General features: G+C 43.0%; 1 protein-coding gene across 1 annotated transcript in view; it reads right to left on the bottom strand.

Moving 5' to 3' along the window:
- The window catches only part of PRSS38 (serine protease 38), a 63,391-nt gene extending 49,070 nt beyond the window's left edge, over positions 1–14,321 (bottom strand). The window contains exons 1-3 of the mRNA XM_070417031.1: positions 14,135–14,321; positions 13,683–13,845; positions 12,658–12,929 (exon numbers count right to left, since the gene is read on the bottom strand). Coding sequence (XP_070273132.1) covers positions 12,658–12,929; positions 13,683–13,845; positions 14,135–14,321 — 622 coding nt within the window. The remainder of the gene's footprint in view (positions 1–12,657; positions 12,930–13,682; positions 13,846–14,134) is intronic.
- Between the last annotated feature and the right edge of the window lie 3,566 nt (positions 14,322–17,887).

Below are 17,887 nucleotides of genomic sequence, written 5' to 3'. Positions count from 1 at the left end.
TTATCACACCATCGAGGGTCTCATTAGATTTCCTGTACATCTCATCAAGTTTATCGACAGACTCTAGAAGCCTCTTGAGAGAACTCAAAAGTGTGGTTCTGAACTCAATATCCTCCCTTGATAGTTTTGTCCTGTTTCTTTGTCTCCGCATTTTTTACGCTTTCTTGGTCCACCCCCTAGTGGTCTTTGTGCACAGTCTTGTTGTAGTTAAGCCTTGATTGTTGTAGTTAATACTAGAGGGATTTGACCTCCAGGCCGACTGGCTGTGATAATCAGCTGTGTCTGCAGTGGAAGAACTTGTGTCCTCTAGGGAGGTGCTAATCTAGCCTTTGCCTGAGGCTATCTGGCAAATGCCTCTGTGCAGGGCTTGGGCGGGGCGGGTCCCACAGGATCAATAGGGAGGAGGAGGGAGCAGTTATGGCTGCTCTCAGTCCGTCCCCAGGGGCTCTGCCTCTCTGTCCCAGCAACCGCTGCAAATCTCAGAGGGACCGTAGCCAGACAGTCCTGCTTCTCCCGTTTGAGTCTGGGTCCCTAGAGACTCGCCTGGATCTGGAGCTCAGAGTCTGAGGCTCCCTCCGGATTGAAACAGACCACCACGCCCTCAGCCACCAGCCCTCACTGCACGCACTCAGCACCTTAGTATTTTCCTTCAGCACTGCGCCTCCTCTGATTCTCGGTTCCTCCTAGTTGTAGAATTTCCACTCAGCCAGCCTTCCTGTGGTTCTGGATGATGTCCGTTCCGTCTTTTAGTTGTATTTTTGAAGTGGTTATTCGAGGCAGGAAAATCCGGCGTTAACCTAAGCCGACATTTTGGTTTCTCGGGGTCATGTTTTTTTTATCCATTCAGCCACTCAATGTCTTTTGATTGGAAGATGGCGGCATAGGTAAACACCGGAGACTGCTGCCGCAAACAACCATTTCAAAAATACAACTAAAAGACGGAACGGACATCACCCAGAACCACAGGAAAGCTGGCTGAAGAGAGACTCTACAACTAGAAGGAAAGAGAACAGCAAACCGAGGCTCAGAGGCAGCGCAGTGTGGAAAATACAAAGGTACCGAGGTGCGCGCGCAAAGCGGGCTGGTGGCTGAGGGCGCGGTTGTCGTTTTCGGTCGGGAGTGAGTCTCAGACTCTGTGCTCCAGATCCGGGCGAGTCTCTAGGGACCCAGACTCAAACGGGAGAAGCGGGATTATCCGGCATCAGTTGGAACCTGAGGGCAGCTTTCTCTCCGAGGTTTGCAGCGGCTGCCGGGGTTCTGAGAAGCAGAGCCTCTGGGAACGGGACTGAGAGCGGCCATAACTGCTCCCTCCGCCCGCCCTGTTGAGCCCACCCCGCCCAAACCCTGCGCACAGCCATTTGCCAATCGCCTCAGGCAAAGGCTGGATTAGCGCCTCCCCAGAAGGCAGACGTTTTCCACACAGCTGTTTCCTGCAGCCAGTCGGCCTGGTGGTCAAATCCCTCTAGTGTTAACTACAACAATTAAGGCTTGGCTAGAACAAGACTGCGCACAAAGACCACAAGGGGGTGCACCAAGAAAGCATAAAAGATGCGGAGACAAAAAAACATGACAGAAATGGAGGATATGGAGCTAAGAATCGCAATTTTGAGGGCTTGCCATAAATTTGTGCAGAGCCTCACGAAAACTAATGAGACCCTCGATGCTACGATAAAGAAATTAGAAAGTAAGCATACACGGACTGAAATAAAGAATATTATACCCAATAGCAGACCAGAGGAGCACAAGAATCAAACCAAAGATTTGACAAAAAACACCCAACTGGAAAAGCAAAATGAAAAAAGAATCTGAAAGTGTGAATATAGTGTAAGGAGCCTCTGGGACAGTTTCAAGCGTACCAACATCAGAATAATAGGGGTGCCAGAAGATGAAAGACAGCAAGATATTGAAAACCTATTTCAAGAAATAATGGCAGAAAACTTCCCCCACCTGGTGAAAGAAATGGACTTACAGGTCCAAGAAGCGCAGAGAACCCCAAACAAAAGGAATCCAAAGAGGACCACACCAAGACACATCATAATTAAAATGCCAAGAGCAAAAGACAAAGAGAGAATCTTAAAAGCAGCAAGAGAAAGAGACTCAATTACCTACAAGGGAATACCCATACGACTGTCAGCTGATTTCTCAACAGAAACTTTGCAGGCCAGAAGGGAATGGCAAGAAATATTCAAAGTGCTGAATACCAAGAACCTACAACTAAGATTACTTTATCCAGCAAAGCTATCATTCAGAACTGAAGGTCAGATAAAGAGCTTCACAGACAAGGAAAAGCTAAAGGAGTTCATCACCACTAAACCAGTATTATACGAAATACTGAAAGGTATCCTTTAAGAAGAGGAGAAGAAAAAGGTAAAGATACAAATTGTGAACAACAAACATGCATCTATCAACAAGTGAATCTAAGAATCAAGTGAATAAATAATCTGATGTACAGAATGAACTGGTGATTATAATGAATCAGGGACATAGAAAGGGAATGGACTGACTATTTTTGGGGGGGTAAGGGGAATGGGAGATTTGGGAAGAGACTGGACAAAAATCGTGCACCTATGGATGAGGACAGTGGGTGGGGAGTGAGGGCGGAGGGTGGGGCGGGAACTGGAAGGAGGGGAGTTATGGGGGGGGGGAAGAGGAACAAATGTAATCTGAACAATAAAAATTTAATTAAAAAAAAATCCAAAAAAAAAATGTCTTTTGATTGGAGCATTTAGTCCATTTACATTTAAAGTTATTATTGAAAGGTACTTGTTTGTAGTCATTTCTATTTTTTGTGCCTGTTTTCTTTCTGAGCTTTTTATTTCTTCTTTTTACACCAGTTCCTTTAGCATTTCTTGCATTGCTGGCTTGGTGGTGATAAACTCCCTTAGCCTTTTTTTGTCTGTGAAGCTTCCTATTTCCCCTTCAATTTTGAATGATAGCCTGGCTGGATAGAGTATTCTTGGATTCAGTCCTTTGCTTTGCATCACTTTGTAAATTTCCATCCATTCTTTTCTGGCCTGATGTGTTTCTGTTGAGCAATCATTTGATAATCTAATGGGAGATCCCTTGTATGTAACTTTCCGTCTATCTCTTACAGCCTTTAAGATTCTCTCTTTGTCCTGAACATTTCCCCTGGTAATTATGATGTGTCTTGGTGTGGGTCTTTTCAGGTTCACCTTGTTTGGGACTTTCTGTGCTTGTGTGACTTTTTTCTTCCCCACCTCAGGAAATTTTTCTGATATTATTTCTTCAAATAGGTTTTCTAACCCTTGTTCCTCTTTCTGTTGTTCTGGCACCCCTATTATTCATATGTTGTTTCGTTTCATGTTGTCCCATAGCTCCCTTAGGCTCTCCTCCTGTCTTTTAATTTTTTCTCCAATTGCAGTTCAGTTTTGGTGTGTTTTCCTTCCCTGTCTTCTAATTCGCTAATTTGGTCCTCCACTTCTCCTAGTCTACTGTTGAAACTTTTAGTGGTGTTTTTTATTGCAGCTATATCACTCTTCATTTCTTCTTGGTTCTTACATAAGTTATTGATTTTTTCATCCATTTCTTTCTGATTTTTACATAAGTTGTTGATTTTTTCATCCATTTATCCTTGATTCTTGCATAAGTTGTTGATTTTTTCCTCCATCCAGTTTATGCACTCTAGGACCCTTAATCTGAATTCTTTTTCTGTCATGTTGCATGCCTCTGTTTCACTTAGCTGCTTTTCTGGCAAGTCCCTTTCTTTCCTTTGGGGGTTTCTTTGTCTACCCATGTTTGATCTCACCAACATATCTAGACATTGAGTAGTTCGGGGGCTGCTCCTTGGGTGGCAGTGGCTTCTCGGGCTGTGGTTTCTCTTTGGGCGGTTGTGGTAGCAGCTGCTCCTCAGTTGGCAGCAGCCCCTCTGGTGGGCTGCTGTTCACAGCTGTGGTGGCTCCTCTGAGTGGTGGGGGGAGGCTTCACACACAGCTGCTGTTCCTCAGACAGAGGGTGTGCTGATCAGGAGGCTGCTGTTCCTTGGATGGGGGCAGGCTACACATGCAGCTGCTACTCCTTGAACTGGGGCGGACTGCTCACGTGGCTGCTATTCCTTGAATTGGGGCTGACTGCACGCTGCTGTTGTTCCTCTGATGTGGTGGGCTGCTTGTGGGGCTACCGCTCCTTCGACTTGGACAGGTTGATTGCAAGTCTGCTGCTCCTCGGACTGGGATGGGCTTCTTGCCTGGCTGCTGCTCTTTGGATGGGAGTGAGCTGCAGGCGTGGCTGCTCCTCCTCAGACGGGGATGGGCCACTCACCAGGCTGCTGCTCGTCGTACAGGTGCAGGCTGTGTGTGACTCTGCTCCTCAGACCGGTGCGTGCTGTGCAGGACTGCCACTCCTCAGGTGTGGGCGGTCTGCTCGTGTGGCTGCTGCTGCTCCTTGGGCTGCTCTTGTGATGTATTCTATTTAAAAATCCATTTGTGGAACACCAGAGGAAGGTTTATGAGGGGATTGTCATAATTGAGTTGGCAGTTTCTTGATTATTTTGTTGGGAAGGACAGCACAATTATCCCAAGGTCAGAGGGCTCCAGTTAACGTGTCCCTGTTGACTCAGTGTTCCGGAGACTGCCCCCCCCCCCAAAAAAAACACCCTCCATTGTTTTCTATTCGTTATTTCATTTATCTCTGCTCTAATATCTATTATTTGTTTCCTTCTGCTAACTTTGAGTTTAGTTCAGTGATGGCGAACCTTTTGAGCTCAGCGTGTCAGCATTTTGAAAAACCCTAACTTAACTCTGGTGCCGTGTCACATATAAATATTTTTTGATATTTGCAACCATAGTAAAACAAAAACTTATATTTTTGATATTTATTTTATATACTTAAATGCCATTTAACAAAGAAAAATCAACCAAAAAATGAGTTTGTGTGTCACCTCTGACATGCGTGTCATAGGTTCGCTATCACTGGTTTAGTTTCTTCTTTTTCTAGCTTCTTAAGTTGTAAAGCTTGGTTACTGATTTGAGTTATTTCTATTTTTTAATGTAAACATTTATAGTTATAAATTTCCTTTTTAGCACCACTTTTACTGTGTCCTATAAATTATGGCATTATTTTCATTGTTATTTATCTCTAAGTATCTTTCAATTTCCCTTGTGATATTTTTCTTTGATACATTGGTTGTTTAAAAGTGTGTTGGTTAGCTCGTCCAGCGTGGCTCAGTGGCTGAGCATCAACCTATGAATCAGGAAGTAATGGTTCAATTCCCAGTTGGGGCACATGCCAGGGTTGTGGGCTTGATCCCCAATATGGGGCATGCAGGAAGCAGCCTATCAATGATTCTCTGTCATCATTGATGTTTCCATCTCTCTCTCCTTTTAAATATATTTTTATTGATTTCAGAGAGGAAGGGAGAGGAAGGGAGAAATAGAAACATCAATCCCTACTGGGGATTGAGTCTGCAACCCGGGTATGTGCCTTTTACTGGAATCGAACCCAGCACCCTTCAGTCCACAGGCCAATGCTCTATCCACTGAGCCAAACCAGCTAGGGAAAAATATATATTTTTAAAAGATTGTTGTTTAGTTTCCACAATTTTGTGAAATTTCCAGTTTTATGTTATCCTATATCAGTGATGGCGAACCTATGACATGCGAACTCATTTTTTTGGTTGATTTTTCTTTGTTAAATGGCATTTAAATATATAAAATAAATGTAAAAAATATAAGTTTTTGTTTTACTATGGTTGCAAATATCAAAAAATTTCTATATGTGACACAGCACCAGAGTTAAGTTAGGGTTTTTCAAAATGCTGACACGCCGAGCTCAAAAGGTTCGCCATCACTGTCCTATATAATAAAAGCCTAATATGCTAAGTCTGGTCGTTTGGTTGGCCATTCAACCAATCAAAGTGTAATATGTTAATGATATGCTAAGGCCACTCAACCGCTCGCTATGACATGCACTAACCACCAGGGGGCAGATGCTCCGATTGGTAGGTTAGCTTGCTGCTGGGGTCTGGCTGATCAGGACTGAGCGAGATATGCCAGACATGCCTTGGAGCCTTCCCACGGTCCCTCCCTGGATGGCCAACCTCCCATGTCCCTCCCCACCCCCATTTGTGCACCGGTGGGGTCTTGGCCTGGCCTGTGCCTTCTCGCAATCCGGGACCCCTTAGGGGATGTCGGAGAGCCACTTTTGGCCCAATCCTGCAGGCCAGACTGAGAGACCCCACTGGTGCATGATTGCATGCACTGGGCCTCTAGTTGATTTATAACTTCATCCCATTGTGATCAGAGAAGATACTCTGTATACCTATCTTTTTAAATATATTGAGACTTATTCTGTGACCTAACATGATCTATTCTGGATAATGCTCCATATGCGCTTGAGATAATTTCCAGGCTGTTGGTTTTGGGTGGAGAGTTCTGTATGTGTGTTCTACTAACTGGTTTATTGTGTTGTTTAAATTCTCGCCATCCTTATTTATCTTCTGTCTGGTTGTTCAATTTATTCTTTTGAATGGGGTATTAAAGTCTTCAATTATTTTTCTAGAAAGGTCTCTCTAATTCTGTCAGTTTTTCTTTCATATATTTTGATGGTTTGCTAAAGTTTGTAATTGTCATATATTCTTTATGTAGTAAGCCCTTTATTAATATATAATGTTTTTGCCTCTTGTAACCTCTTTTTTTATTTAAAGTCTGTTTTGTCTGATATTAGTATAGCCACTCGTGCTCTCTTTTGGTTACAATTTGCATGAGATAACTTTTTCCATCCTTCTCTTTCAATGATGTTGTGTCTTTGGATCTCAATTGAGTCTCTGTAGACAGGATATAGTTGGTTCTTCCAGTCTCTGTTTTTTGACTGGGGACTTTAATCCATTTACATTTAAAGTAATTACTGACAAAGAGGGACTTACTCCTGTCATTATGAAATTTGTTTTCTATATGCTCTAAAACTTTTTTGTCCCTCATTTCCAGCATTCTGTTTTATGTTATGTTTAGTTGATATTTTTTGTAGTGAAATGTTAATCTCCTTTTGTGTATATTCTACAGCTATTTTTTGTGGTAACCATGGGGATTACATTTAATTTTAATGTTAAAACATTCTAATTTTAATTTATACTTTATAGCACTTCACCTTCACTACCATTATATATATATATATATATATATATATATATATATATATATATATATATTATATATATACATATATATATACCAGGTTTTGAACTTTCTTAACCTTGTATGAGATATCAATCTAAAATTTCCAGACCAGGAGAAACCAAGATGGCAGCATAGGTAAACACGGGAGTTTGCTGCCTCGAACAACCACTTCAGAAATACAACTAAAAGACGGAGCGGACATCATCCAGAACCACAGGAAGGCTGGCTGAGTGGAAGTTCTACAACTAGGAGGAAAGAGAAAAGCATACCGAGGCTCAGAGGAGGTGCAGTGCTGAAGTAAAATACTAAGGTGCGGAGTGCATGCGGAGCAGGCTGGAGGCTGAGGGTGCGGTTGTCGTTTTCAATCGGGAGGGAGTCTCAGGCTCTGAGCTCCAGTTCCGGGCTAGTCTCTAAGGACCCACACTCATACGGGAGAAGTGGGACTGTCTGGCATCGCTCAGAACCCTAGGGCAGCTTTCTCTCCGTGGGGCCTGCAGCGACTACTGGGACACTGAGAAGCAGAGTCTCTGAGGGCAAGACTGAGAGCAGCCATAATTGCTAACCCCGCCATGTTGATCCCGTGGGACCCGCCCCGCCCCGCCCAAGCCCTGCAGGGAGACTTTTGCTGGATAGTTTCAGGCAAAGGCTAGATTAGCACCTCCCTAGAGATCCAGGAGCCAGGAAGCCCAGAGGTCAGAGTGGGACCATCCAGTTTGCAGCTCTGTGGAACCATAAAAGACACACTCAGGGGGCAGACTCAGTGAGCACCAAAGCCCCATCGAAGCAAGTCTAGCCCCAGAGGGGTGTCTCCAGCACAGAAGTTCTCCCACCGCAGACACAGCTGATTCTCACAGCCAATTGGCCTGGAGGTCAATTCCTCACAGTGATAACTACAACAATCAAGGCTTAACCACAACAAGACTGTGCACAAGGTCCACAAGGGGGTGCACCAAGAGTGTCTACCTCAGGTAATTGGGACACTTAGCACAGAAAGGCACTCTATCGACACAGCGAAGCATAAAAAATGCCGAGACAAAGAAACAGGACACAAATGACAGAATTGGAGGAAAGCAAACTGTTGGATATAGAGTTCAAAACCACACTTTTAAGGTCTTTAAAGAACTGTTTAGAAGCCGCTGATAAATTGAGTAAGGCCCTCGAAAAGACTGGTGAGACCGCCAATAAATGTAGTGAGATCCTCGAAAAGACTGGTAAGACCACCGATAAATGTAGTGAGATCCTCAAGAAATCTAATGAGACCCTCGATGTTTTGATAAAGGACCAATTAGAAATTAAACATACACTGACTGAAATAAAGAATATTATACAGATTCCCAACAGCAGACCAGAGGGTCGCAAGGATCAAGTCAAAGATTTGAAATACGAAGAAGCAAAAAACACCCAACCGGAAAAGCAAAATGATAAAAGAATCCGAAAATATGAAGATAGTGTAAGGAGCCTCTGGGACAGCTTCAAACATACCAACATCAGAATTATAGGGGTACCAGAAGATGAGAGAGAGCAAGATATTGAAAACCTATTTGAAGAAATAATGACAGAAAACTTCCCCCACCTGGTGAAAGAAATAGACTTACAGGTCCAGGAAGCTCAGAGAACCCCAAACAAAAGGAATCCAAAGAGGACCACACCAAGACACATCATAATTAAAATGCCAAGAGCAAAAGACAAAGAGAGAATCTTAAAGGCAGCAAGAGAAAGAAACTCAGTTACCTACAAGGGAATACCTATACGACTGTCAGCTGATTTCTCAACAGAAACTTTGCAGGCCAGAAGGGAGTGACAAGAAATATTCAAAGTGATGAATAGCAAGAACCTACAACCAAGATTACTTTATCCAGCAAAGCTATCATTCAGAATTGAAGGTCAGATAAAGAGCTTCACAGATAAGGAAAAACTAAAGGAGTTCATCACCACCAAACCAGTATTATATGAAATGCTGAAAGGTATCTTGTAAGAAGAGGAAGAAGAAGAAAAAGGTAAAGATACAAATTATGAACAACAAATACACATCTATCAGCAAGTGAATCTAAAAATCAAGTGAATAAATAATCTGATGAACTGGTGATTGTAATAGAATCAGGGACATAGAAAGGGAATGGACTGACTATTCTTGCGGGGGGGGGGGGGAGAAAGGGGTGTGGGGGTGAGTGAAGAGATTAGATAATAATCGTGCACCTATGGATGAGGACAGTGGGTGGGGAGTGAGGGCAGAGGGTGGGGTTGGAACTGGGTGGAGGGGAGTTATGGTGGGAAAAAAGAGTAACTAATGTAATAATCTGAACAATAAAGATTTAATAAAATAAAATAAAATAAAAAATAAAATAAAATTTCCAGGAGGGTAGGGGTTTGTCAAGGGCGGGAGGGAAAAAAGGACACTTATGTAATACCCTTTGTAATACTTTAAGCGAAAAAAAAAAAATAAAATAAAAAAAAAATAAAATAAAATTTCCAGACCAAACCATAAACCTAATTGTAAACCAAACATTTCCATTAAAATAAAATAAAATAGACCTAGCATCATTTTTACTGGTTTCCAGCTGCTGCAATAAGAAAAAAACAAAAGACAAAAGATAGGAAAAGTAGGGGTGAAGCAATCTTATTTGAAAAAAAAATGCTTTAAAAAAAATATAGGACAGAGAACCAAGATGGCAGTGTAGGTAAACGCTAGTACTCATAGCCTCCCACAACCACATCAAAATTACAACTAAAATACAGAATGACCACCATTCAGAACCACCTGAAATCTGGCTGAATGGAAGTCTTGCAACTAGAAAAGTAAAGAAGAAAGCATGCCAAGACTGGTAGGAGGGGTGTAGGCATGGAACGGGCTGGTCCTACACCCATGTGTGGCATGCTTTTAATTGGGAGGGGTATCTAGACTCCTCCCATGAGGAGTAAGGGGTTCCAGTGCCACACCAGACCACCCCTCAGCCTAGGGTCCCAGTGCTGGGAAGAGAAGCCCCTGTAACTTCAGGCTGTGAAAACCAGTGGGGATTATGGCTCAGTGATTCAGAGGCTGCTGACATCCCAAGCAGTCCTCTTAAAGGGCCAGTACATGAACTTACATGGTCCTGCTCCCTCTGAGCTCTAGCACTGGGGCAATGGCTTAGGATCTATGGACATAAAGGGAGAAATTGGATTGTCTGGCATCAGAGCAAGAACACAGGAGCTGCATTCTTCCAGACAGAGGTGCTTTCAGGGGTGATTGTTCCTATGCTGAGACCTCCCCTATCACAGAGATGACGGCAGCCATATCTGAGTTTCCATCGGCCTGATTCACACTGTCTACTCACCCCTGGTTATTCCCTGAGGCCCTGTCCCATCCAATTTGCAGCCCCACCCAAGCTGTTTTCTGTGGCTTTTCCATTAGAATGGCCTGTCCTGGATCAGGCTTCAGGCTTTTCTAAAATTTCTCAAACAAGCTGGTGTGAGCATGCCCCACACCTATCAATAAGAGGCCCAAGACATCTTGGCCTCACCTGGGCACTTCCAAGCCCAACACAAGTAGCAGCCATATGCAGATTGCTTTGTAGCTCCTGATGGGTGGCCTCAGGTAGTGACTGACTTTGCACCTCCTGGGAGGCCTCAGAGCCAGGGCACCTGGTGGACAGATTCAGACCATACCAGATTACAACTCTTCACATCCACAAGAAACACACTCAAGGGGAAGACTCAGTGAGCACCAAAGCCCCACTGAAGCAAGTCCTGCTCCATAGGGGTGTCCTCTGTATAGGGGTGGTCCTCACAGCCAATTGGCCTGGAGGGTCAACTTCTCCCAGTGACCCAACAGCAATCAAGGCTCAACTACAACAAGACTGTGCACACATCCCACACAGGGGTGCATCTAGAGTGCCCAGCTCAGGTTACTGAGGAGACTGAGCCACTGGGCCCTACAGGACACCTATTACACAAAGCCACTCTACCAATTCCAGGAGACACAGCAGCTCTACCTAATACATAGAAACAAACACATGGAAGCACCCAAAATGCGGGGACAAAGAAACATGTCACAAATGAAAGAACAGAAGAAATCTCCAGAAAAATAGCTAAATGAAATGAAAGCAAGCAAACTACTAGATACAGAATTCAAAACAATGGTTATAAGGTTGCTCAAGGATCTTAATAATGAGAGCTTCAAGGAACTTAGTGAGAATTTCAAGGATCTTAGTGAGAATTTCAAGAGATGTGAAAAAGAACCAGTCAGATATTAAGCATAAACTAACTGAAATAAAGAATAATTTACAGGGATTCAACAATAGAATAGAGGATTTTGAAAATCAAATCAATGATTTAAAATATGAGGAAGGAAAAAACACCCAAATCAGAAGAGCAAAAAAAAAGAAGAAGAATAAAAAAATATGAAGCACACCAAAATTCACATTATGGGGGTACCAGAAGAGAAAGAGCAAGATATTGAAAACCTATTTGAAGAAATAATGACAGTAATCTTCTCCTAACTGGTGAAAGAAATAGCCTTACAAGTCCAGGAACCTAAACAAGAGGAACCCAAAGAGGCCCACACCAAGACACATCATAATTAAAATGACAAAGGTTAAAGACAAAGAGAAAAATCTTAAAAGCATCAGGAGAAAAGCAGTTAGTAAGAAGAAGAAGAAAAAAAAAAGAAGCAGCAGCAGCAAAAGAAAAAAGATAAAAAATATGAACAATAAAAAGTCAATAAATACATATTTATCAACAATTGAATCTAAAAAAATGAACAAGGAATCTAATGAACAAAATAAACTGATGAATAAAATAGAAACAGGGGTATGGAACAGACTGATGAATCTCAGAGGGAAGGGAGGGGAGAGTGATTAACCAAAGAACTTGTATGCATATATGCATTACTTATGGACACAGACAATATGGTGGTAAAGGCCTGGGCCAAGGGCAGGAACTGGGTGGATGGGACAATGAGGGGGTGGGGGGAAGGGGACATCTGTAATACTCTCAACAATTTTTTTAAAAAATAAAGAAAACTGAAAAATCTCAAAGGAAAAAGAATATATAGAACAGTCCAATAATCAATTGACCAGCTATTAAAAATTAGTTCTATGAGGTGGCTAGAAACAAGGTCAATGCACAAAAATCGAAACTATGACTGATTAGCAAATGCAATTTAAAAACATCTTTTACTTAGCCATAAAAATTTTGAGTACAAACCTACAAAGAAAATATAAGGCTTTTAGGTACAAAATGAGAATAACTAGTAGGTTTTTTTAATAGGCTAAAAAGATTACTTTAAATTTACTATCTTAGGAAACTTTACTTTGAAAATTTGGGTCTTGATAAACTAAATATTAAGTCCACACTCAAAGTAGAAGTAACTATTTCTTTGTATACAACAAAGACAGCCAGGGATAAATCAAAACTCCACACTGACAGAGAAATAGGTTGGGATTGTAGTCCTCAGATACCTGCAACACTTTCTTTCCTTAGTGCCATAGAGCCACCATCCTTCCACAAGCTCCAAAAAAGGGATTGATGCTGCATTTTGTTCTCTTACCTGTTTGGGAGATGAGTCCCCATCCTGTAACCCAGCAGGTAAGGTTCTCAAGGTTCATGTCTGGGGTTGCAATGCAGATGGGGAGTACAGAGTCAGAAAATACAATTGGACTTTTCAGCTGCACCAGAGCGACGTCACCTCCAATAGGGTGGAACACTTCATATGTATGATGCATAATAATCTTATTCACCTCAAACCACTGGGTATGATGGCCTGCGAGCTTGAGGTCCACAAGGCCCACGTACATATCAAATGCCTCAGTGCGTCTGTCCCTGTAGGACAGAGAACAAAGGCACAGTGGCTCAAGCACCTTGAACCTGGGGAGAGGAGCCACCATTAGCTCACCGACATAGGGAGGCCTGGGAGCATGGAAGCTTGGTATTTAGGATCTCAGCCAAGATGTGGAAAAGTAATCCCTTGCAGGACAGTGGGGACTTGGTTGTTTGGAAGAATTACCCCCAAAGAAGTCTTGACCTGGGCCCATGGAGAATCTGGGAAACCATCAGGATCTGCTGGCCACCAACAGCCTCGGATGAGCTTGTCAGGTGTAAAGTGGCCTGTCTAGAAGTAAGTCTCTCCTTAGCTCTCACCCTGTTATGTGCCTCTTCTTCCCTCCTATGACATGTCCCCTCTCCTCTCAGCCTCTTAGTCTCCTCTCCTCCCATCTTATTGTGTAATGTATTTCCTCTCCTCCTATGACTCTCTCCTCTCCTCCCATCCTATGATGTGTCTTCTCTCCTTTCATACTATGATGTGGCCCCTCCACTCTCTCCTGTGATGTGTCTCAGCTGTCCTATGGTGTGTCTCCTCTCCTCACCTCTCATCCTATGATTTGGCTCCGCATCTATCTCAAAGAACAGATGGTCCTAAGGACCCCTCAGCCCTGTGTATGGAGAAGCTATAGAGGATGGAGCTGTGTGCTGAACCCATTCTCTCTCCAATTCCATGTAGTCCCAGCTCAACCTGTCTTGGATGGTCAGCCTCAAGGTCCCTGGACCTCCACGGGAATGGCCAGCACCACTCACTTGCTAAAGCAGTGGGCTGCTGTCAGGATCCAGTACTCATTGAGGATGGACCCACCGCAGATGTGGAAGCCCCCATAGTGCACGCTGACCTGCCACGGCCACTTCTCCTCAGGGGCGTCCACGCCCCCTACGACCTTCCCCTGCATGTGACGCTGGCCACAGGCTGAGTGGAGAGATACAGAGCGTGTGAGTAGCAGCTATGCAGGAGCAGGCCAGGCCATGAGCAAAAGGGAGGGAGGATCTGGCGGTGCACAAGAAGTGTGTGTGTTGGGGGGGGGGGGGGGAGGGAAGGGGAGGCTGGGATAATAGGAAAGTGGAGAGAAGGATAGGAGAGAACAGGGGAGGGTGAGGAGGGAAGGTAAGGCAAGGGAAAGGGCTCTCCAACCAGGAAGGGAAGGGGAGGGAGGATGCGCCTCCAGAACCACTCCCAACCCCGCTGGGAGGGGTCCTACCCACATCCTGGCTCAAGGTGATCCCTTCGCTGTCGCGGTGCCTGTGGGGCAGAAGGAGCAGCAGCAGCAGGAGTTGGCCCGAGGCTTTGCTCGAAGCTCCAGGCCCAGCACCACGGCAGGAGGGCAGGGTGGCCATGAGGCTGAAGGCCCCCGGGGTGCGGTGGCTGGAGCCCGCTGGACTCACCATGGCCGCGGCCACGCGATGTGTGATGGCGCCAGCGCACGCGACACTTGACAGCACCAACGCCAGCGCCTCGCGCCCGTGCTGGAACCCTAAACACGTGGTTTTACCCCTGTGTCTCAGGCACCGCCCGCTAATTGGACACCCCCTGGGACCTTGGCAGGTCACCACTCGCTCACTTGCACGTGGAGGCAGCTCTCAGCAGCCTGCCTCCCAGGTGATAGACTGTTGGTGTCCTCACACCCAGGTCAGCTGTGGTTGGTGGTTTCCAGTGGTCTCACTCCGGGTCAGGTGGCTGGTTCTTGGCTGATACAATGGGGATAACTTCATACCGTGTCTCCTGACATCCAGCCAGCAAGTTCGGGTTTGGTCATAGGACGCAGTATTATGGAAAAGTGCAAGCAAAATTCCTCACCTATTTACTAATGTGACATTGAACAAAGCAAGTTATATTACTATCAGAGAAGAAAGGGTGGGGAAGGTACACTATGGCCCTGAAGTCGTGCTGTCGTGACAGTATGTACACAAATGAACAGCACTGCGTTCCAAGAAAACGTTATTTTCAAATACAAATTTGAATTTCATGTGAAGTTTACATCCCACAACATATTCTTTTGTTTTCCCTCAAGCATAAAAAAATGTAAAAACCATTCTTAGTTCACGAGTTATATAGAAACAGGTAGTTTGCCAGTCTCTAGGTGTTTCATATATATACAGGGTACCACCCCCAAGATGTATACACACTTTAACAGATGATTCTGTTACACTCTGAAAATAAAATGTATTTTAATAAACACTGCCTTTATAATTATTCAAAGTGTGTATCCATTTTGGGGGAGATATATATTTGTTGTAGTTTAATCCTTTATTTGGATGTGGTCCTTTTCCATAAAATTATTTCCCCCAGGATTTATTTTATTTTTTAATTGAATTTATTGGGGTGATATTGGTTAATAAAATTATATAGGTTGCATTTATACAATTATACAATACATATCTGTATATTGTATTGTGTGTTTACCACCCCAAGTCGAGTCTCCTTCCGTCACTATTTATCTCCCTTTCACCCTCTTCTACCTCCCCCCACCCCTTTCCTCCATACATATATTTAAATAGGTTTTACTTTTTTTTAAAGAAGTTTTAGAATCACAGCAAAATTAATTAGAAGGTACTGAGGTCTACAATGGGGGAAGCTATGAATGTGTGGTATTAGGAAATCTTTATATTTCTTGATATTAATCCCTTGTCTTTTACAGATGATCTCTGACTTATAATGGTTTGACCTAACGATTTTTTTACTTTACAGCCATGTGAAAGTGATACCCATACAACATTCTATTTAACACTTTCAGTACAGTATTCAATAAATACATGAGGTATTCAACACTTCAATATAAAATAGACTTTGTGTTTGATGATTTTGCCCAAATCTAGGCTAATGTAAATGTTGAGTATGTTTTAGTTAGGCTAGTCTAAGGAATGATGTTTGGTAGGTTATGTGTATTAAATGCATTTTTTACTTATATTTTCAACTTATGATGGGTTTATTGACATGTAATCTCATTGTAAATTGAGGAACATCTGTAATATATTGCCAATAATTTCTCTTCCTTTATGGTTACTTGCACTTTAATATGTTAAATATGTTTCAAGTGTGTCCATAATTGCTCAATGGAGAATTTTTATGATAGCTGCTTTAAAATCTTTGTTCAATAATTCAAACAATGTGTTAGCTTAATGTCTATTGATTGTCTTTTCTTATTGGAGTTGAGATTTTCCTAGTTCTCAATGTAACAAGTAATTTCGGACTGTATCCTGTGCATTTTGAGTATACATTTTTAAGGCTCTGGTTCCCACTTAAGTCTAATTTAGCAGGTAGTCAACCTGACAAGTCAGAATGCATATCTGGCTCACTTTAGTGGACTGTGATTCCAATAGTAGTTGAGTTTATAAAGTCTCTGGAAAGGGATGCTGCTAAACATTCTATAAGGCACAGGACACCTTCCAAAAACAATGACTTTCCCAGCCTTAAATGTCAATAATGCTGAGTTGAGATATCTTGGCCCATATGCTCAACAGGGGCCACCTTACTGCTGGGAAAGGGCTTGAAAAATAGCCTCCCATCAATGAAGCCAGCTTCTTCAGTGAATTTTGGAGGACAAAGGAGTGCAGCTTCCCTCAGAGCAGGCATATGGTAAGAAGGTTTCTGTCATGTTGTCCCACCCTTTCCTGGCCCTTAGCTTTTCTTATGGCTGGTGTGTGTTACCGCACAAATAACCCCAAGTCGACACAGCGGAAAGAAACACCCCAGGGATCTCCCCACTGGATTCTCCTTTCAGTTCTGAGATCCCTAGTTACCTCCTTTTGTCCACCTTACAGAATCTTTTGGTAAGTGACTTGTGGTGTTGTGATTAGTGGCATAAATAAAATGGAATGTATTCATCATTTCTGTCTTAAACCTTAAAGAACTGGAAGTACTTCATAACTTTATCTTCCCTCTCCTAGCTGAGTTTGTTTCCCACAAATTGCAGTTTTCAACTTGATTGACTTGGTGTTTATTTTTCATGTTAGAGGCCCTTCTTAGATGTCTGGTATTTCTTTGTCTTCAACTTGAAATAAGACTGCTAGAATAAGAAGTGATTGGAAACTCTGGGTTGTTGATGTGGCTTACTTACTTTGATCTTCTCAGTGAGAGAACTGGGTGAGTCATGGGAAGCTGCAGATATCAGTATCTTTATATCATCTCTCTTGGGCTTGTTAGCTTCACAGATAATAACAAATTCTTTCTTGAATGGTGAGGATCTTATTGCAGGGTTCTGGCAGCTTAGGTAGAAGGTGCCTGTGTCTAAACATTCTGCATTAAGTATGTTCATCATCTCCTAACCTTCCATTATTGACATCCAGGGCCCTAAACTGTTCCTGGGACTCCCCAATGTGGATTATCTCTTTTACTCTCTGCAGAAACCAAAGCCCCAGATTTCTGCAATAGTAAGCTACATTAGTCCAGAGGTATGGAGTGGTGAGAAGACTTAGCTATATAGTAATTGCTTTCAAAGAGTCCCCCCGCCCCCTCCAATACTCCTAGGGTTAGCATTCCATCCCATAGTCAGATCTAAACATACTGCTTCTTTTTGAGAATTCTGTAATATATAGATCATGATGTTTTCAGCTTTCTTTATGGCCCATCCAATTCTATTAGGTCAATTACTATTTATAGACCTGCCATTCATCCATAAAATCTTTTCTGTTAAGGTAAAACTTACACACAATAAAATTGATCCAGTCATGCAGGTTTTGACAGCCAAGCTATAGAAGAGTTCCACTGCCCTACCCAGTCTCCTCTGCCCCCATATAATCAAGCCCTCCTACCTCCAGCCCCTTGAAACAATTAATGTAGTTTTCCACCCACATAGTTTTGCCTTTTCCAGAATATCATATATGTAGTCTTTAGAGTCTGACCTCTTCTAGTTAGCATACTACATTTGAGATTCATCTATAGAATGGCCCGTAAAACCAACTTGGCCTGGAATTTTATTTTCTGAAGGGTTTTTAACTTTGAATTCAACTTCTGT

Source organism: Myotis yumanensis, unplaced genomic scaffold (assembly GCF_028538775.1).
Source record: "Myotis yumanensis isolate MYYU_CA2020_CCGP unplaced genomic scaffold, mMyoYum1.0.hap1 SCAF_5, whole genome shotgun sequence".
Lineage (NCBI taxonomy): Eukaryota > Metazoa > Chordata > Mammalia > Chiroptera > Vespertilionidae > Myotis > Myotis yumanensis.
This window is presented reverse-complemented; position numbering and strand designations above follow the sequence as displayed.